This window comes from Chrysochloris asiatica, unplaced genomic scaffold, assembly GCF_000296735.1.
Source record: "Chrysochloris asiatica unplaced genomic scaffold, ChrAsi1.0 scaffold00272, whole genome shotgun sequence".
Lineage (NCBI taxonomy): Eukaryota > Metazoa > Chordata > Mammalia > Afrosoricida > Chrysochloridae > Chrysochloris > Chrysochloris asiatica.
In genome coordinates, this window is record NW_006408790.1 from 2,031,092 (window position 1) to 2,051,847 (window position 20,756).

General features: G+C 46.6%; 1 protein-coding gene across 1 annotated transcript in view; it reads left to right on the forward strand.

Moving 5' to 3' along the window:
- Positions 1 to 20,756, forward strand: part of NBEA (neurobeachin) — an 822,532-nt gene that overhangs the window by 209,927 nt on the left and 591,849 nt on the right. Inside the window, exons 18-23 of the mRNA XM_006874376.1 lie at positions 3,016 to 3,097; positions 3,276 to 3,399; positions 5,650 to 5,842; positions 7,988 to 8,995; positions 11,143 to 11,360; positions 14,509 to 14,662. Of these exons, the coding sequence (XP_006874438.1) occupies positions 3,016 to 3,097; positions 3,276 to 3,399; positions 5,650 to 5,842; positions 7,988 to 8,995; positions 11,143 to 11,360; positions 14,509 to 14,662 (1,779 nt within the window). The remainder of the gene's footprint in view (positions 1 to 3,015; positions 3,098 to 3,275; positions 3,400 to 5,649; positions 5,843 to 7,987; positions 8,996 to 11,142; positions 11,361 to 14,508; positions 14,663 to 20,756) is intronic.

Below are 20,756 nucleotides of genomic sequence, written 5' to 3' on the forward strand. Positions count from 1 at the left end.
TTTCCCAAGGACATTGCCATGGGACAGCCCATGCTATTCTCGAATATTCGTGATAGAAAAAATTATTTGATGCATCTTTTCTGACCTTTTTCTTACCCATGCAATTTTCAATTTTCTTAAAACATCTTTATAATAAGCCCCCATGATCATTCTGTGTTCTTTGAGAAAATCTATCAAGATGGCCTCTTGTTGTTGTTGTTAGGTGTCTTACAGTCCCTTCTGACTGACTCATAGTGACCCTGTGTAGGGTTTCTGAGGAGTGACTGGTGAGTTTGAACTGCCAACCTTGTGGTTCAAACTGACCTTGAGGTCCCTAAAAATTCGTCATTATAAACTTGGGAGCTGACCTCTCTATCTTAATTGACCTGGACCAGCAGTTGTTGATTGGGCCTGGTTTTGAAGACCCCCTAGTGAGACTCAGCCCAGTGTGTTACTGCGAGAGCTTGTCTGCAGACATCCACTGGTCGTAGAGCCAGGCTTAAACACGTTCTGTTTGGATTAAGCTTGACAGGTATGGACTTGAACCCTAGTGGCAATCGTTGTAAATTTACCCTCATATATCTTGTTGCCCTTTTCTTTTTAATCTCACGTGTGTTCACTGACTATACCTGCTGATGTACATTAGTAGAGGGAGCAGTTGTACGCACGTTACTTACATACAGTGCTCGTGTGGCGCTCTGGGATAAAGCACTGGACTACAAGGTCAGTTCGAACCACAAGATAGGAAGTTCAGACCCACCAGCCGCTCCTTGGAAGCCCTATACAGGGTCGCTATGAGTCGGAACTGCATCGATGGAACTTAACATGCAGTTCAGTTGTATATAATGTATTTATGCCTGTCTCCCCAAAATGAATGGTGTAAACTGACCTTAGAACGTAGACCCAGCTGTCACCTGGGTGCCCTGTGTCCTAACATTTGGCACTGTGTGGGCAGGGAAAGGGTTCTTAATAAATGCTGAACCAAATTCCAAAATGTGTCTTTAGAATAAAAAAAACCCTTACCTTGGAATACTGTCTTAGCATTTTCAGCTTCCTTGGACAGGCAAGGCAACTATTACTGTCTTAGCAGTGGAAAGCCGGTGAGATTTTGAAGGTACTTTTCTTTCCTGTCCAATACAAGTCTTCATTATTGGTTGAGTTTCCCTCGTTTCCATTAGAGTAGAAAGTGGCCACCTCTGTGTATGGCTTCTCTGCAGTGATTTTGTCTCTCTCAGTTGGAAGCGTCCTTTTCTGGGGTGTCATCCACTGGGCTGGTGGCTCCTCCCCAGGCTTTGGGGCAGACTTCTCAGCAGCCTAAGCCAGCCCTGGGGTTGTGCTGTGCTGTCTGGCTCTGGAACATGCTATTCAATACCAGCAACTATCTTGTGTTTCAGCCTAAGAATGGGGATGGGATGGCTGATGGCACCCAGGCATCGTATTTGTCACCTCATTTCAAGTCGTAACCTTTTTGATCTTCATTCCTTATATTGTTGATTTTGCTCCTATTAGGACCCATAGAGTCGGTTCCGATTCAGAGCGACTCTGTATATGGGTTCCAAGGCGTGGCTGATCGCTTTCAGGCCATTGTTTAGCCTACAGTGCCACACCAGGCTCATCCCTGATATCCCTGTGAAATTGTTGTATTTTCTTCTTTTTGAGTCTGAGGAGAAAGGGGAAAAAAATTGTCACTGTTGGAGGTCATGGTCCTTTTCTACTCAGGAAGGGCTGCCCTATCTCTTTTAGAATATCTACATACAGAACTGGTCTCGAAAGATTTTGTACCTGTGTTGTGCTCTAGGATCAGCAGATTGTGACCCACAAGGTTAGCAGTTCAAACCCACCCAACCACTTCTCAAAGACCCTATACACTCTTGCTGTGAGTCAGAACCGACTCGACAGCACTTCACAACAACAGCACAGGGGGATCAGTTTTAAAGGGCCCTGTAGAACCTACCAGGAAACAGAACCACTGATGTAATGTACAGTCTTTAGCCCTGTGGCTTCGGGGAGAGGACCCAGGCTAGGGCACTCTCTGTGAGTCGCCCTGTGCATTCTTTCACGTCACGAACGGGAGCTGTCAGGCAGCATGCTCAGGGCACTGTGGGAGAAGTCCCATCATTTCAACTCCGTTTTTCCATGAACTGTCTGAAGTCCCCTTGTACACGAGGCATGCAACTGCAAGTGAGATGAGCAAGAACTGAACATTCAGAAAGCCTCTGAAAAGGTGGTGGTGTTGAGTGCCATCGAGTCAGCTCCGACTCATAGTGACCCTGTTTAGAGTGTCTAAGGAGCAGTTGGTGGATTTGAACTACCAACTTTGTAGTTCAAACCAACCTTTGGTCCAGAGAAGTTGAAGGCTTGAGAATTCTGCCTTTCCTTTGTCTGGCCAACTTTACCATTGTTTGCTATTTACAGGAAATTAAAAACAATAGGAAATGACAAATCACATTGTTATGAGCATTTTTCCTTTGCCATACTTCATCGTCTTCTTTTTCCCCACTATGCTTCATTTAGGACTCCTGATGTGGCGCTGTAGGATAAGCACTGGACTGCTAATCGCATGGTTGGCAGTTCAAACTCACCAGCTGCTCCTTGGGAACCCTTTACAGGGTCGCTTGAGTTGGAACTGACTTGATGGCTCTTAGAAACAACAGTATACTTCATTTTGAAATAGGAACCCAGGCTCAGACATTAGTTTATATACCTTTGGATTTTTAAGGTGCTAGTGATACTAAAGAATAAAATTTGTACAATCGCCAATGTAAGTATAACAAGGATGTATGTTGAAAAGATATGACAACAATGAATACATGGATTTCCTGATTCGTTGTTCCTTCTGCAAATACAGATCCTGGTTTTGTCTTGAATCCATAGTAACTAAAACTGGAGAAACAGGCAAGCGTGTACGCGCCCGGCACTCTGAGAGACAAGGCCAAATGGGCGCCTTGTCTTTTTCTTTGGGGCAGACCCTTTGACTGTATGTTGCTCTCATGATTTAAGTTCTTTTCCAAATGAAGTTTAAACTTCTTCTTTCAGATCTTGACAGAGCAAGTGTGCACCCAAGTGGTTCACAAACCACACCCGGAGCCAGACTCCACGGTGAAAATTCAGAATCCAAGTGAGCACTTCTCCATTGCCCTGCTTTTGTGACAAGGGAACACGTGAGCCGACATCAGAACTCGTCCTGAGCCCCCATCTGTGGGGAGTCACCTCACGTCACGTTGGGCCTTTACTTGTGGGTTGTAGACATGGTACCTGGAACAGCTGCTCCTGACACGTGTCTTTGTCCCTCGCAGTGATTCTGAAGGTGGTGGCAACACTGCTGAAGAATTCCACGCCCAGTGCAGAGCTGATGGAGGTGCGCCGGCTCTTTTTATCCGACATGATAAAGCTTTTCAGCAACAGCCGGGAAAACCGAAGGTAGGCCCACAGGCCATCACAGAACTCCATGCTGAAGCTTGTCGTTTCAGGCCTTCTGTAAAGACAGACTCTTCACATCTCTTCCACACTCTAAGTGCAAGGGACCTCCTAAATTCTCTTTGTGGAAGAATGGAATGAACAGATTTTGGAATTCTTACGTGGCCCTTTGGAAGCCCTGTGGTATGGTGCTTTGGGTGAAAGCACTGGACTGCAAGATTGCTATGAACCACAGGATTGGCGGTTCAAACCCACCAGTCACTCCTTGGAAATCCTAAACAGCGTTGCTATGAGCCGAGTGCTAGTGGCACTGTAGGATAAACACTAGGCTATTAACCACCAGGTTGGCAGTTGAAACCCACCAGCCACTCCTAGGAAACCCTATACAGGATTGTACCCTATACAGGGTTGCTGTGAATCAGAGCTGACTCAATGGCACTTAACAACATCAACAACAGTAGTAGTACTCATGGAGTCCTGGTGGAAGTGTAGGGTAAACAATAGAGTGATGTGTGTCTGGCAGTTCAAACCCACCAGTCAACTCCTCAGAGTCACTCTACAGGGTTGCTGTGAGTCAGAACAGACTCGCTGGCATTAAACAACAACAACAACCATCTTAACTCACGGAGTCCTGGTGTCACTGTAGGGTAAACACAGGATTACTAACTGCAAAGTTAGCGGTTCAAACCCTGCAAGTTCCCACTGGGAGAAAGCTGAGGCCCCACTAAGATCTGCAGTCTCCGAAACCCCACACAGGGCTGCTAGGAGTTGGCATCCACTGTGTGACAGTGGTTTGGGGTTTAGTCCTGCTGACTATCCTAGAGAGGCATTGTGTGCTTCTTAATATCATCTGTGATCTAAATAGTTCAACTTAGTTTTATAGGCTCTTGTTTACTAGGGGTTATTAACCTGGCAGTTCAGTAGTTAAGCACGCAACTACTAGACAAAAGGTCAGCAGTTCAAACCCACCGACAGCACTGAGAGAGCAATGGCCTGCAATCTGCTTCTGTAACAATGCCAGCCGTTAACACTGGGACTGTTCTGGTCTGTCCTGGCCGATTGCTAGGGGTCAGCACTGACTCAGAGGCTCCCGCCAACAGCAAGCTGTCGTCGTGATGTGCTGTCAGGTCAGTGACTCGGGATAGCGTTTCTGTGGAGCAGTTGGAGGGCTTGAATCACCAACCTGTGGTTAGAAGTCTGGTGCTTATCCTATAGCACCGTACCAGGGCTCCAGCAACATGTATCATGTTCCAGTTGTAGACATGACTGTACAGGTCCACAGGCTCTGAGCTGACTGCAGCTCTGAATGCTTAAAGCACTGTGCTGGGCCAGTGGGTGAAGCATTAGGCTGCTGACCCCGAGATCTATGGTTCACATCCACCAACCAGGTGCCTCCCAGACACCAGGCCATGAGTCTGTGTTTTCTCCTCTGTTCTGTGAGGCCGCAGTGAGTCAAAATCGGTTTTCTTTTTTAAATGAACACGTACACGGACTGTTATTTCATTGTATCTATGAATGTACATATGGAGCACACTGGCATGTGGGATACGCACTAGACTGTGAAGCACGAGCTGCTTTGCAGGAGGAAAAGGAGGCTTTCTGCTGCCTCAAAGAGTTACAGCCTCGGAAGCCTTTAACAGGGTCGCTTGAGTGGGAACCCACTTGACGGTACCTCACAACAACAACAAAAACAGGAACGTACACCTAAAAACAACTTGAATATACAAATACACAGGTTCTTATCTAACTGTATATTCCAATGTACTTATACAATTTTATTCTTACGGCGATTCCGTTTTCTCATCACCAACAACTCCTTAGACTTACATTTTACTGCCTGCCTTCCTCCCCCACTTGGTCATGGAAGGGAGGGTATTCATGTCTAAGCTGGCTGGCTAGCACATGGCAACAGGTCCCTTTGAGTGATGAGTAAAGCCCTTGCCGGGCTCGGGGCCAGTGTAGGTCTGGTACCCGGTCCTGGTAGAAAAAGTCAGCAGAGAGCAGCCATCGTTTGGAGACTGACTGTTCAGTGGGTGACTGTTCAGGGTGATGATAAACCCGGGCAACAGGAGCGACATGTGCCCAGGAGATTAGGAGAGGGACTTTGACGCTTCCCCTGGCAGCCATTCTGGGGGCCAGCAGTAACACGTGTGCGGGAGGGAGCTGCCACTTGCTTTGAAGAGGCTGGTGATGGTGTCAAACATGTGCCCTGTGGTGCTCTGCGGCCCCCATGACGGCCCCTTGTCCCCATAGGTGCTTACTGCAGTGCTCAGTGTGGCAAGACTGGATGTTTTCTCTGGGCTACATCAACCCTAAAAACGCCGAGGAACAGAAGATTACCGAGATGGTGTACAACATCTTCCGGATCCTGTTGTACCACGCAATCAAGTACGAATGGGGAGGCTGGAGAGTCTGGGTGGACACGCTGTCCATCGCCCACTCTAAGGTAACGCGCTCTGGCTGCTGGGCTGCGGCAGTGGACTTGGGGACTGAGCATCACCATCTGCTGCCCTCTCGTGGGCGAGGTGGATTCCTGTTTCTCTCCGCTCTGCCTGCGCCCTGTTAGAGTGTTAGAGCCGTCACTTGGTCACTCTGTTTCAACCCCAGGTTACAAATGAGGAATTTGAGACTCCAGGTGTGCTCGGACACACCTGCTGTGCAGCAGACCCCAGAACACGAGGCTGAGCCCGTGATTCTCCACAGAAGCATTGCTTGTTTGTACACTAACGCCTCATAAAATAGTCCCTAAAATATATTTTTTTGCACTTTTTAGAAAACAGAAATTGTTTTTATTTCCAAAAGAATCTTAAATATGTTTAAAGTCTTTGATTTTATTGCTGTTTTGAAATGCTTTGTCTTTATTTTGAATTTAAGGCTTTCTATTATATGTCTATATTTGGAGCTCTGGTAGCATAGTGTATCCATTGGGCTGCTAACCACAGTGTTAATAGTTCGAGCCCGCCAGGTACTCTGAGGGAGAAAGATGAGGCTTCCTGCTCCTGTGAAGATGTACAGCCCCAGAAACCCTATACAGAGTTGCTGAGTCAGAATCGACTCCGCAGCACACCACCAGCACCACCCACCATGTGTCTTCCTGGATTGAGGAGTCTTGATGTGATGCTGTAAGATAAAAACTGGACTGGTAACCCAAGGTCACCGGTTCAAACCCACCAGCCACTCCTCAAAATCCTGTACAGAGTCACTATGGCTCATCAACACTTCCCAATATCATGTCTATATTTAAAATGTAGGACCCTTGGTGGTACCATGGTTAAAGCAGTGGCTAACTCAATGGTCAGCAGTTCAATTCCAGTGAGTTGGGGAGCAAGATGAGGCAGCGTGTCCCTGTAGAGATAACAGCTGTGGTTCAGGTCTCCGCGCCGTCGGGTGCGTGTGAGCTGGAGCGGGTTGGACCGTGATGGGTGGCATTGGCCCTTTAAGCATTTGGTGGTGTTAGGTGCCCTTGAGTCGGCATCAACTCATAGCGACCCTGTGCACAACAGAACGAAACACTGCCCGGGACGTTGCCAATCCCTGCTTTGGGATTTGATTTTCTCTTTGTCAAATGAAAAGGTTGTAGTATTAACATAATTTCAATAAGAAAGTTCTTCTGAATCTAAAATTTTGTTAATCTATCATTTAAATGTAGATTAATAAGACAGGTCCATCATGAAGAGTTTTAAATATATGTGTATTTTATTTAGAGGAGCCTTTATTTCTCATACAAATTTGCATTTTGCAGTCTGCTGGCACCTCACTTTTATCACTGAACTCACAAGTTTGGAGAGACTGTTTTCATGGAAAAGATACAGTAATGATGCCAGCAGTGTCTCTCTTGAGGACTTTGAATGAAGCCACAGTTAGGAGCAATCCCAAGTAGACTAGACCAGGAAGGAGCGCGTCTGTCTGTTGGAAGTCTCTACATGTACGTTTCTATCGATCCATGTGGAGTTTTTGAGCACCACTTGTTATGATTGGTGTAGCTGACGGTTGCTTAGTGCCATTGAGTTGGTTCTGACTCATAGCAACCCTGTGTAGGGTTCCCAAGGAGCAGATGGTGGATTTGAACCACTGACCTTGCAGTTCAAATCAATATGTGTAATATGTGTTCCGATAGGTACACATATTACACATAGGCAATAGATTATGAAAACTGCCCGTAAAGGACTTCAGCTATTGTTAGCTGTCAGTCTCGGTTGATACTGAAATGACGCCAATAGTTCTCTTGGTTAGCCTAGGGCAATGTTGAAATGCCTAATTTCAAACGATTATTTTATTTGAACTTAATATTGTTCATGTGATGCTACAGGATAAGATCGGCAATTCATTCCCACTAGCTGCTCCTTGGAAACCCCACAGAGGGTGCCTATGAGTTGGAACCAAGTCAATGTCACCTAACAACAACAGCAATTGTTCATTTAAGTGGAAAGCCATGGATGAGGCATATCTAACTATTTTGGATGATGACTCCCAAGTACTTGGTGAAGCCAAGCATTTGCCTTAGGGTTATTAGGTGCGAAGTTTGACCTTGTAAAGTGCCTGCCCCATTTAGTGATGACTTATCTTGTTTTCTCCTTTCCTTGTCCCTCAGGTCACCTATGAGGCACACAAGGAATACCTCGCCAAGATGTACGAGGAGTATCAAAGACAGGAGGAGGAAAACATTAAAAAGGGCAAGAAGGGGAGTGTGAGCACCATCTCTGGGCTTTCTTCACAGACAACGGGTGCAAAGGGGGGGATGGAGATTCGAGAGATCGAAGACCTCTCCCAAAGCCAGAGCCCCGAGAGTGAGGCAGACTATCCCGTCAGCACAGACACCAGAGACTTACTCATGGCCACCAAAGTGCCGGACGATATGCTCGGGCATCCGGAGAGACCGAGCGGTGGCGTCCACGTGGAAGTGCATGACCTCCTGGTGGACATCAAGGCGGAGAAAGTGGAGGCCACAGAGGTGAAGCTGGACGACCTGGACCTGTCCCCGGAGACGCTGGCGGGTGGCCAGAACGGAGCCCTTGTGGAGGTGGAGTCCCTGCTGGACAATGTGTACAGCGCCGCGGTGGAGAAACTCCACAGCAATGTACAGAGCATCATCAAGAAGAACGAGGACAAAGACAACGGCCCGCTGATAACCTTAGCGGACGAGAAGGACGACCTCACCAGCAGCAGTGCCGCCTTTCTCTTTGAGAAAATTCCCAAGCAGGAGGAGAAGCTCCTTCCAGAACTGTCGAGCAGTCACATGATCCCGAATATCCAGGACACGCAAGTGCACCTTAGCGTTGGTGATGACCTCGGGCTGCTTGCCCACATGACTGCTAGCGTGGACTTAGCTTGCACGTCCAGTATCATCGAGGAGAAGGAGTTCAAAATCCACACGACCTCCGACGGGATGAGCAGCATTTCTGAACGAGACCTGGCGCCGCCCTCCAAAGGGCTGGACTATGCTGAGATGACAGCGACAGCCCTGGAGACGGAGCCTTCGGGCAGCAAAACTGGACCAAATATGGATGCAGGAAGTATCGTTTCAGACACGGAGAGATCCGACGATGGCAAGGATCCTGGAAAGGAAATTCGGAAGATCCAGACGACAACTACAACCCAAGTGAGTCCTAGAGACAAGCTGTCACACACAGTGCACAGGATAGAGTCTGGGTTGTTACTCCGACGCCCAGGCCGACAGCAGGTGTGAGGTGCATAGTGACAGCTGGGAGAGTCGGAACCTTACCCGGGTCTCTGCCTCTACAGGGTTCACAGCATATGGGATCGAGTACTAAGGTGCTGTGTGTCAGGGTCCTTCTGAAAGTTCTGGAAAAATCACCCTAAGAGAAACTAGGAATTTCTGAGTTGTCCTTGGAGTTCTGACTGAGTCACAGTGCTCAGCCTCTGTGTGCCGGGCTTCTTTCGGAGGGACAAGAGGTTGCGTGAGTCTAAAACCGACCCATCTCTGCCGCTTGTCACGTTTCAGGAGGCCGTGGGTGTCGGCATGTTTGTCCTGGACTCTTCTTTCTCAATACTTGACTGACTTTAGCCTTTGACACCTAGTTCTCTCTCCCCGTCGCTCAGGATGATAGAGCTGAGCACTGGGCCAGATGGCAGTGGTTGATGACATGAAGGAGGACAGGGGCGGCTGTTATCTATCCAGTGCCCACTAAGGTCCAAGGAGTCTTGGTGTGGCGCTGTAGGTCAGTGGTTCAAATCTACCAGCCGCTCCTCAAAACCCTGTATGGGATGGCTGTGAGTCAGAATCTCCTCGGCTGCACCTACCAATAACTGAAGAAGCCCTAGTGGTCCAGTGATTGAGTGTTCAGCTGCCAACCAGCCCGCGGCCTCTCTGTAGGACATGACATGTCAGCTGTGGACACCCTCTGTCCATATGGGCTCTGGTGCAGTCCCCCTCTGTCCATATGGGCTCTGGTGCAGTCCCCCTCTGTCCATAGGAGCTCTAGGACAGCCCCCTCTGTCCATAGGGGCTCTGGGACAGTCCCCCTCTGTCCTATAGGAGCTCTGGGACAGTCCCCCTCTGTCCTATAGGAGCTCTGGGAGTTGGAATCGACTTGATGTCAGTGGCTTGGGTTCTCTGGGTGCTGGCTCCAGGCCCTGGGCTCCGTGCGCTCAGATGGCCACACTGTGGGCAGGGATGGGGCTGAGAGGCCCTGGACTGTTACCAACAGCATGCTGGGTAGGCAGTGGCTGGCAGAAGTCAGGACTTTGAGCTCTTGCTGAGGAACGGTGGCTCTGCAGGCTCAGCAGACTCAAGACAAAGGTGAGGACACGTTCTGGTTTGGTCTGGGATTGCTGGCCGGTGTGTGGTCGGTGTTGTAGGCCAGACAGCAGCTGTGGTTCAGAGTGTGTGGTATTTCAGTACTAGCTTTACCCCGACCTGGAGGCACTGATGAGGAATGTCACGTGTTGTTTCCATGAGAGTTGTGTCTTGTAGAGGAAACTGCGCTGGAGTGGTGTCTGTACTTTAATAAGATCCGTTACAAACGCGTGCTGTCTACAGAAAAGGCGGAGCTGGGAACGGGCCACGTTCCCTTTTTGTGGCCGTTGGACAGCAGGGATAACAGGCACAGGAGGGACAATTTGCATTTGGCAAAGATTTAAATGTTATGTCACTGAACCTAAGCGTCTCTCTCTCTGTCTTTTTTACCATAGTGCTTACAGTGAAGAGCCCACCCTTTGCACCCCTAGGGCGTTTGTAGGTGTTTCGTCTTTGCTTGTTTCCTGGTATGCATATTTGTGTTTAATACATGTTTAACAGGACAGACACAATGCATTGTATACCTACTGTTTCTGGACGAGTCTGTCTTTTAGAGGCTTTTTCAGGTCTTTCATTTTTCTTTAAATTAGAAAGAAAACTCTCTCTTCACATCTGCTGGCGTTCAATCAGAGGGGATAGTTTGGGTTTGTTTTCTAACCTACACAGTGCAGTCGTCCTCTGCATTCGAAGTGCTGTAAACGAAGCAGCCTTCCACGGTCCCTGGTCTCTCTTCTGATACTGTTTCCTCTGCTGCTTATGCGCTTGTGTTAGATGACACACATTCAGGACTTTTCCCACGACGTGGTGTGGCCTCATGTACCTACAGACGCAAGGGTCAGCATCCAGAATCTGATGCTCCCTTAGTGTCTGCAGCGGCAGGAGGCACTTTTCCAACTCAGAGGGGCTAGCGGAGCGGCTTCAGTAAAGGCTGGAGTCTGGCCTCGGGTCCCCATTTATACTTGATGAAAGTCTGCCTTGTCATTCTCTAGGCTGTTCAGGGCCGCTCTGTCCCTCACCCGGACCGAGACCTCCGAGTGGACCTGGGATTCCGAGGGATGCCCATGACGGAGGAGCAGCGGCGCCAGTTCAGCCCTGGCCCCCGCACGACCATGTTCCGCATCCCAGAGTTCAAGTGGTCGCCCATGCATCAGCGGCTTCTCACTGACCTGCTCTTCGCCTTAGAGACAGACGTGCACGTCTGGAGGAGGTAGCAAGAGCTCTTCCCTGTCACACGGACATGCATGTGTGTGAAGTCGGTCCCTGAAGAATGGACGCAAATCAAGCTGGTTACAGATAATTGAATGTCTCCTTTCCGAGCCTAAGAGACCCCTGTCTTTCTAGACTTCAGCACAAACTGAGGGCACTGGGATTCGGGATTGTTTATCGGTTTGTGATGAAGTTTGGAAAGCCAAGGGTCTGCTCGGGTCACACAAGACTGGAGTCATGTCTTGGCAGACACTTGCACAGACACACACACACACACACACACACACACACACACAGTTACTGCCTCTCGCACACACGCCCCATTACACTGACACATAAACCCCGTTGTACCCAGTCTTCTGCACACAGATCCTCAGACGTATCCTCCCAGAAACTATTTATCCTCCTACACCCCACACCTTCACACAACCCTCATACACACTCCTCCACCTCACACCTTCACACATACCCTCATACACACTCCTCACACATACACTCCTCCACCTCACACCTTCACATACACCCTCATACACAGTCCTCACACACACACTCCTACACTTCACACCTTCACTCACACCCTTGAGCACACACACTCCTCCACCTCACACCTTCACACACACCCTCATACACACTCCTCACACACACACTCCTACACCTCACACCTTCACACACACCCTCATACACACTCCTCACACACACACTCCTACACCTCACACCTTCACACACACCTTCACTCACACCCTTGAGCACACACACTTGTGCACTCTCCCTGGCACCCTACCCCCACCTCCCATGTTTAGCTCCATGCATGGTTATTTCTGGAGTTCCGTATTTGTGAAAAAGAAGTAAGAGAGCTCATTTAGAACATTTGTATTTTATGATAGAAGCCTGAACTGCTTGAAAACACACGTTTCGATTTTTGATGGAAGCATATCTTCATAAGCGTTATAATGTCTGAGGCTCACACCAGTAGGGATCTAAGAGATCTAAGATCTTAGGCTTAAGATCATTGAAAAGTAAAATTTTGAAGTTCGCCAGTGACTCTCTAAGAGAGGCTTCTCAAAAAACGAAACAAGTGCAGCTGTCCCCATTGTGGTCTCTTCGTGGGACAATGAGGGGGTGTCATTGCCTCGAAGGTGCTCAGCTGCCTGCTGTGAATCGGCCTGACCGGCTTCATGTCTGGGTGTACCGTGCGCTAGCTTCTGAGTGTGTGTGCAAAGGAGTGTGCATGAGTGTGGGTGTGAGTGTGGGATTGTGTGTGGGTTCGAGGGCTGTGAGCGAGGGGGTGCGAGAGTGAGCACGTGTGTATGAAGGGGGGAAATGAGTATGCGAGGGGGTGTCTGTGAGGGTGTGCGAAGGTGTGTGCTAGTGCTGTGAGGGTATATGAGGGTGCGGGTGTGTGTGCAAGGGTGTGGGTGTGTGTGGGGTTGTGTGGGTGTGAGGGTGTGTGTGTGAGGGTGTGTGGGGTGTGTGTGTGTGAGGGTGTGGGTGGGGAGTGTGTGTGTGGGTGTGAGGGGTGGGGGGTGTGTTTGAGGGTGTGTGTGTGTAAAGGTGTGTGTGTGTGAGGGGTGTGCGGGTATGTGAGGGCATGTGTGAAGGTGTGTGTGTATGCAGGGTGTACGGATGTGTGAGGGTGTGTGTGTGTGTGTGTGTGTGAAAGGTGTGTGTGTGAGGCTGTGTGTGAGAGGGTGTGTGTGTGTGTGTGACGGTGTGTGTGTGTGTGGGGTGTGTGTGTGAGACGGTGTGTGTGTGGGGGGGGTGAGTGCCTGAGGGTGTGTGTGAGGGTGGGTGTGCGGCTGTGTGAGGGTGTGTGTGAAGATGTGTGTGTGTGAGGGGTGTGCGGGTGTGTGAGGACATGTGTGAGGGTGTGTGTGTATGTGTGTGAAGGTGTGTGTGAGGGTGTGTGTGAGGGTGTGTGTGACAGTGTGTGTGGGTGTGTGAAGGTGTGTGTGAGGGTGTGTGTGACAGGGTGTGAGGGTGTTTGTGACTGTGGGTATGTGAAGGTGTGTGTGAGGGTGTGTGGATGTGACGGTGTGTGTGTGGGTGTGTGTGAGGTTGTGAGGCAGCACTAAATTGAGTCTCGTTTGTAAGCATCTTAGGAACCCTACTGTGGCGCCACAGGATAAGGACTTGACCTCAGGGGTTGGTTTGAACCCCAGGATGGGTGGTTCAGACTGACCAGCTGCTCCTCGGAACCCCCAGACAGGGTGGTTGTGAGTCAGAATTGACTGGATGGCACTGCACCCCAACACCACCAATAAGCGGCTTATACTCCGCCATCACAGTAACTGGATGGATGGAGGCGAGGCTGGAACTAGCCGAGTTCGGCAAAGCCCCACGGGAGTCATAGTCAGCCTGCCTTCCCCGCAGCACGCTGTGTGGTCTCTTCCATGGCCCCTGGAAGTCCCTGAGACACTCAGCCCTTAGTTTTAGGAGAGAGAAAACCCTCCTGACATCCGGCCTGGGCTAGATCGCATCCCCTGCTCTGGAAAGGTGAGGTTCACTGTCGGAACTGTTGCCTGACACTAAAGTCACACATGTTGCCTCTTTGTGTGGAAAAGTGTCACTGATGACATACTGTGAGGATTGTTTGCCCTTTTGAGTCAATAAGTCCTTGACTTTGGACTGATCCTTACACCCTCCTCTCGCTGGCCTCACTTCTGTGACGAGCAGTGTGTATTTTCATCATGGCTGCCCAGAGGTGTGTGCTATCATCCTTGGTAATGCAGTTCAGCGACACTGCCTGGAAGTGTAATAACTTTAACTTGGACCAACTTTGTAAATAAAAAAAAAAGAAAGACAAATGACCTAGTCATATGTCTTAGAGTCTTCTTAGCACACTGTACTGTACAAATAGACGAAACAATGACTTACGTTAGCACATTTGGACATCTATCTACCCGACACAGACTAACCAACCAGACACACACACACAAACCCTGCTGAGAGGAATGCTCACTCTTCGGAAAGAGTTCTCAATTGCAAATTGTTTTCTTTTTCTAGTCATCTCGATGTTAAATTTGTCAAAGTCTTCTCAATATTCTAACGACTATGGTTATAAATACACTGTTACTTACTGATCTCAGCTACTTATTCTTAAGCTAAGGAAATGTTCATTGTGTTTTATTTTCCTGTTTTTTTTTTTTTAGCCATTCCACAAAGTCGGTAATGGATTTTGTCAATAGCAATGAGAACATTATTTTTGTACATAACACAATTCACCTCATTTCGCAAATGGTAGACAACATCATCATTGCTTGTGGAGGAATTCTACCTTTGCTCTCTGCTGCTACATCTCCAACTGTAAGTACTGATGCTCCACCTGGTGGCAGCATCGTGTAATTACATGACCGGGTATTCTACTGCGTGAACAGCGATGTTTTAATAAGACATGTCACACCTAAGGGAACTCTAAACCCTGCACATTTGTATGTCCACCCCTTGCTTCTCAGTGTTATGTTCCAGATGCATGGGTATGGAAAATGTATGTGGTCATTCAGACTAATACTTCTTAGTAAGAGCTGTGACTATAAATAACTTTCCTCCCTATTTATTGTGCATCTCTTATTTATGTTGTGGTTGTGGTTGTTAAGTGCCGTCGAGTCGGTTCCGACCCATAGCGGCCCTGAATAGGGTTTCTGAGGCTGTAAATCTTTACGGGAGCAGATCGCCTCATCTTTCTCCCGCGGAGCAGCTGGTAGTTTCGAACTGCTGATCTTCCGGTTCGCAGCCCGATTCGTAACCACTATGCTACACTAAATCCTTGTTCTATAAATCTTGGAGATATTATTCAAATTTGCGGTTATTATGTAAAAATCAGGTCATGAATCCAAACTTTAGATACTCTCCTCTAAATTGCTTTTAATAGTATCTCTAGTCATTGTACCTGTTAGAACTGCACACAGGGCTTTACACACTTCATAGCAGAACTGAACATGGGTTTACACACTTCATATCAGAACTGGTTGGTTGATTGGTTATGTGCTGTGGAGTCGGTTCTGACTCATAACAACCCTGTACAGGGTTTCCGAGGCTATAAATCTTTATGGGAGCAGAAAGCCTCATCTTTTTCCCACGGAACAGCTGGTAGTTTTGAACTGCTGACCTTGCAGTTCGCAGCCCAATTCGTAACCACTACGCTACCAGAGCTTCTTTCATATCAGAACTGCACACGGGTTTACACACTTCATATGGGTTAGAACTGCAGGCAGGTGATTACATTCTTTTTCTCTGAAACTTAATCTTGAAGTCAGTGATTCATTTTAAACAGTATCAGAGTAACTTAATGATACAAAAGAGTTTGGCTGCATTTTATCTAGTGATCACACATGATACTTAATGATACTGTGTGATCAGCACTGAACTGTGAAACACCAGGTTGGCTTTGAAACTTCCCAGCTACTCCTTGGAAACCCTATGTAGAGTTACTACGAGTCTGAACTGGCCCAATGGCACTTAACAACAACCACAATATAAAATATCAGTACCTTCTGACAAGAAATGCATAAAATAACATTTCTTTCTATTGTCTGAAAAATTTCATAAACCAAATAAAATTTCCAGCAACTCTGTGTTGGCTCTATTGCCCCTTATAGCGTTTTCATTTTTCTGGCGTTCTGGTTAAGCATTTTTTTTTTATTTTTATGGTGCTTCTCTTTATTTCTTCTAATAAAAAGTATTGAAATGTATTAATAAGATAAACTTGAAAGGAATTTCATGTTATTTATGCATCATTTAAAATACAATACTAGTAGACACAAAAAATGGGTTAGTTATTACTTTATATATTAGTTATTTAAAAAATGTCTATGATTCATATCAAAACAAATGGACTCCATTGCTCGTTGCTCAGAAGGCAAAGGATTTGGTAATGTGCTTCCCACCTCATGTGCGCTGGCTACTGGTGCCCACAGCCCTGGGTGCTCTGGGAGGAGGCTTGTCTCCTGGTAGAACTGCCCCACAGGGTTTCCCAGGCTGTCATCTACTGTGTCACTATATATGTATATATACTCTTATAGATCATCCACTCACAGCGCCCCCTGGTGTAACAGAGAACTGTCCCACAGAGACATCTAGTCTGTCATCTGTTGTGTCACTATATACTTGTATATACTCTTATAGATCATCTACTCACAGCGCCCCCTGGTGTAACGGAGGAGAACTGCCCCATAGGGTTTCCTAGGCTGTCATCTATTGTGTCACTATATACTCATATATACTCTTATAGATCATCCACTCACAGCGCCCCCTGTATGAAACAGTAGAACTGCCCTGTTTCCTATGTTGTCACGTGTTGTGTCTCCTGCTGTCCATAGACACCATCCAACCATTACTGACTCATGAGCTGCCCTAATAGAATGGAGCACTGCCTGGTCCCGCACCAGCCTCTCCACCGTTGCTATGCTTGAGCCCATTGTTGCTCCTACTGTTCCAGTCTGTCTCGTTGCGGGTCTTCCTCATTTTCACTGACCCTCCATTTTATCAAGCATGATGTCATTCTGCAGGGATTTGTCCCTCCTGATAGTATGTCCAAAGTATGATGGATGAATTCTGCCCATCCTGGCTTCTAAGGAGCGTTCTGGCTGTACTTCTTCAAATACAGATGTGTTTGTTCTTCAGCAATCCATGGTACTTTTAATATTCTTCTCCAACGCCGTAACTCAAATGCATCAATTTTTCTATGGGCTTTCATATTTGTTGTCCAACTTTCACATGCACATGAGGCTGTTGAAAATACGACGGCAGGGGTCACTGCACTTTAGTCCTCAAACTGCCTTGTATGCTTTTGAACACTTTAACAAGTTCTTCTGTAGCAGATTTGCCTAACGCAATACTCCTTTGACTGTTCCTTCTATGAGTTTAATGGCTGACTCAAGCAAAATGATGTCTTTGGCATCTTCAGTCTTTTCTCCATTTATCATGATATTATTTATTGGTCCAGTTATGAGCGTTTTTGTTTCTTTTACATTGAACTGCAACCCATACCAAATCTGTGGTCTTTGATCTTCATGAGTAAGTATTTTAGGTCCTCTTCATTTTCAGCAAGCAAGGTTGTATCATCTGCATATCAGAGGTTGTCAATGAGTCTGCCTCCAATTGTTGCCATGTTCTTCTCCATATAATCTAGCTCCTCAGATTATTTGCTCAGCATGCAGATTGGATAAGTCTGACGAATGTGTAGAACCATGGCACATAACTTTCTTGATTTTAAACCTTTCAGTATCTCCTTGTTTGTTTCAACAACCACCTCTTGGTGGACTTACAAGTTCCTCCTGAGCACAGTTAAGTGTTCGGGGTACTCATTCTCCAAACTGCTGTCCATAGCTGGTCATAAGCCACACAATTGAAAGCTTTTGTGTTGTCAGTAAAGTACAGGTAAACATTTTTCTGTTATTTTCTGCTTTCAGCCAAGATCCATCTGACGTCAGCAATGATACCCATTCCACGTCCTCGACCGAATCGGGCTTGACTCTCTGGCAGTATCCTGTTCATGTATTCTCACAGCCATTTTGAATCTTCAGCAACATTTTACTTGCAAGGATATTAATGATATTGTCTAATGATTTCTTCATGCTTTTTGGGTCATATCTCTTTAGAATGGGCAGAAATATGCATCTCTTACAATCAGTTGGCCTGAGAGATGTCTTTGAAATTTTTTGGCTATATCAATTTATTGAAAGATTTCAGTTTGTATTCTGTGAACTCTTGGTGTCCTTGTTCTTAGCTAATGCCTTCAATGCTCTGTGGACTTCTTCCTCAGTCCCACGGGCTCTTGATCATAGGCTACCCCTTGAAATGTTTGAACAGCAACCATTTCTTTTGGTCCAGCGACTCTGTATTCCTTCCATCTCCTTCCATCTCCTTCCATCTCCTTTTCATCCTTTCTGCATCATTCAATATTTTACCATAGAAATCTTCAGTATTTCAAACCGAAGCTTGAATTTTTCTTGTTCTTTCAGCCTGAGAAATGCTGAAGTCTTCCTTTTTGGTTTTATAACTCCAGGTCTTTGCACATTTCCTTATAATATTTGACTTTGTCTTCTCGAGCTGACCTTTGGAATTTTCTGTTGGGTTCTTTACCTCCTCACATCTTCCAGTCATCAGCTTCTCTGTGCTCTCTCCTCTGACATCCATGTTGGTATTTCCTCCTTTCTTGTCCTCTGAATCACTTTCTCTTTCTTCCTGTCTGATGTTATTGGTGGCATCTTGCAGAGTTTCTGGTCTTCTTTCTAATGTATCAAACCTATTCTTGAGATGATCTCTATATTCAGGTGGTCATATTTGAGCATAAATGCTCAAGGTCATATTTGGGCTCTGCTGGACTTGTTTTTCCTTTAGCCTGAACTGGCCTTTGAGCAGTTAATGATCTGTTGCACAGTCTGCCCCTCGCCTTGCTTTGGATAATGATATGGAGCTTGTCCACCATGTCTTTCCATAGATGTAGTCAATTTGATTTCTGTGTATTCCATCTGGTGAGGTCCGTATGTTGTTTAAAACTGGGATTTGCAATGAAGATGTTGGTCTTGCAAAATTCTATCATGCGATCTCCAGCATCATTTCTATCACCAAGGCTGTATTTTTCAACTACTTTTCTCCTTGTTTCCAACTTTTGTATTCCAATCACCAGTAATTATCAACATATCTTGATTGCACGTTTGATCAATTTCAGACTGAACACGTTTGTAGAATTCTTCAATTTCATCATCACTGTCTCTAGTGATTGGTGAGTAAATGTGCATAATACTGGTATTAACTGGTCTTACTTGTATGTGTATGGATATTACCCTATCACAGACAGCACTGTACATCAGGATAAATCTTTAGATACTCTGTTTGATATTGAATGTGATGTCATGCTTCTTCAACTTGTCTTTCTTTGAATAGTAAACCTTATGATTGTCAGATTCAAAATGGCCAGCCCCAGTCCATGAATGCCTATATGGATGTTTTCAGCTGCCATTTCTTTTTGACAACTTCCAGATTTTCTGGATTTATACTTTGCACAGGCCATTATTAATGGATGTGTGTAGCTGTTTCTTCTCATTTTGTATTGTGCCCCATTATCATATGAAGGTCCTGAAAGCTTTACTCCGTTTGCATTATCACCGTCAACTCTCTTTTGAGGAGGCATCTCTTCTCCCGTAGTGTTTTGGCTGCGTTCCTACCTCAACGGCTCATCTTCCGTCACTGTCTGACAGTATTCTGGTGCTATTCATAATGTTTGATGAGTCAGTACTTTGGTGCATCTGACAGGGTCCCACTGCACTTTCTTAGGAGTTCTGTAGCTTTACATTCTAAAGTAGTCCGCCTCGCCTTCCCAGTCTGTCTTAGTCAGGAAGGTCAGCTGAAACTGTCTGCCTTGGCTGACTCTGCCGGTGTTTAAAACACCATTGGTATAGCGTCCAGCATCACAGCAACTCACAAGCCAACACGCAGACTGACAAATGAGTAATAGGTTGTGTGACTGCACATACACATATGTTGTTGTTGTTAAGTACAATCGATTCCAACTCAGCAACCGTGTATAGCTTTCCAAGGAGTGGCTGGTGGATTTGAACCACCAACCTTTTGGTTCACACTGACCTTGACGCCCAGTGTATTGTCATGAAGTGCCATGCAAAGATTCCGCAATCAAATATACTCGCATGTATTCTTGATTCACAGCACCCCTGTGTGACAGAGTAGAACTGCCCCATAGGGTTTCCCAGGCTGTCATCTCATGTCATTGTATACGCATACATATTAGCATATTTCAACCACTCAATCACCACCATGTGACAGGAGAACTGCCCTCTGGGGTTTCCTAGATTGTCATCTATTGTGTCACTGTATACTCCTATGTAATCTTATATATCATCTACTCACAGCGCCCCCTGGTATAACAGAGGAGAACTGCCCCATAGGGTTTCCCAGGCTGTCATCTATTGTGTCACTATATACTCGTATATACTCTTATAGATCATCCACTCACAGCGCCCCCTGGTGTAACAGAGGAGAACTGCCCCACAGGGTTTTCTAGGCTGTCGTCTATTGTGTCACTATATACTCATATATACTCTTATATTTCATCCACTCACAGCACCCCCTGGTGTAACAGAGTAGAACTGTCCCACAAGGTTTCCTAGGCTGCCATCTATTGTGTCACTATATACTCGTATATACTCTTATAGATCATCCACTCATAGCGCCCCCTGGTGTAACGGAGGAGAACTGCCCCACAGGGTTTCCTAGGCTGTCATCTATTGTGTCACTATATACTCCTATATACTCTTATAGATCATCCACTCACAGCGCCTCCTGGTGTAACAGAGGAGAACTGCCCCACAGGGTTTCCTAGGCTGTCATCTATTGTGTCACTATATACTCATATATACTCTTATAGATCATCCACTCACAG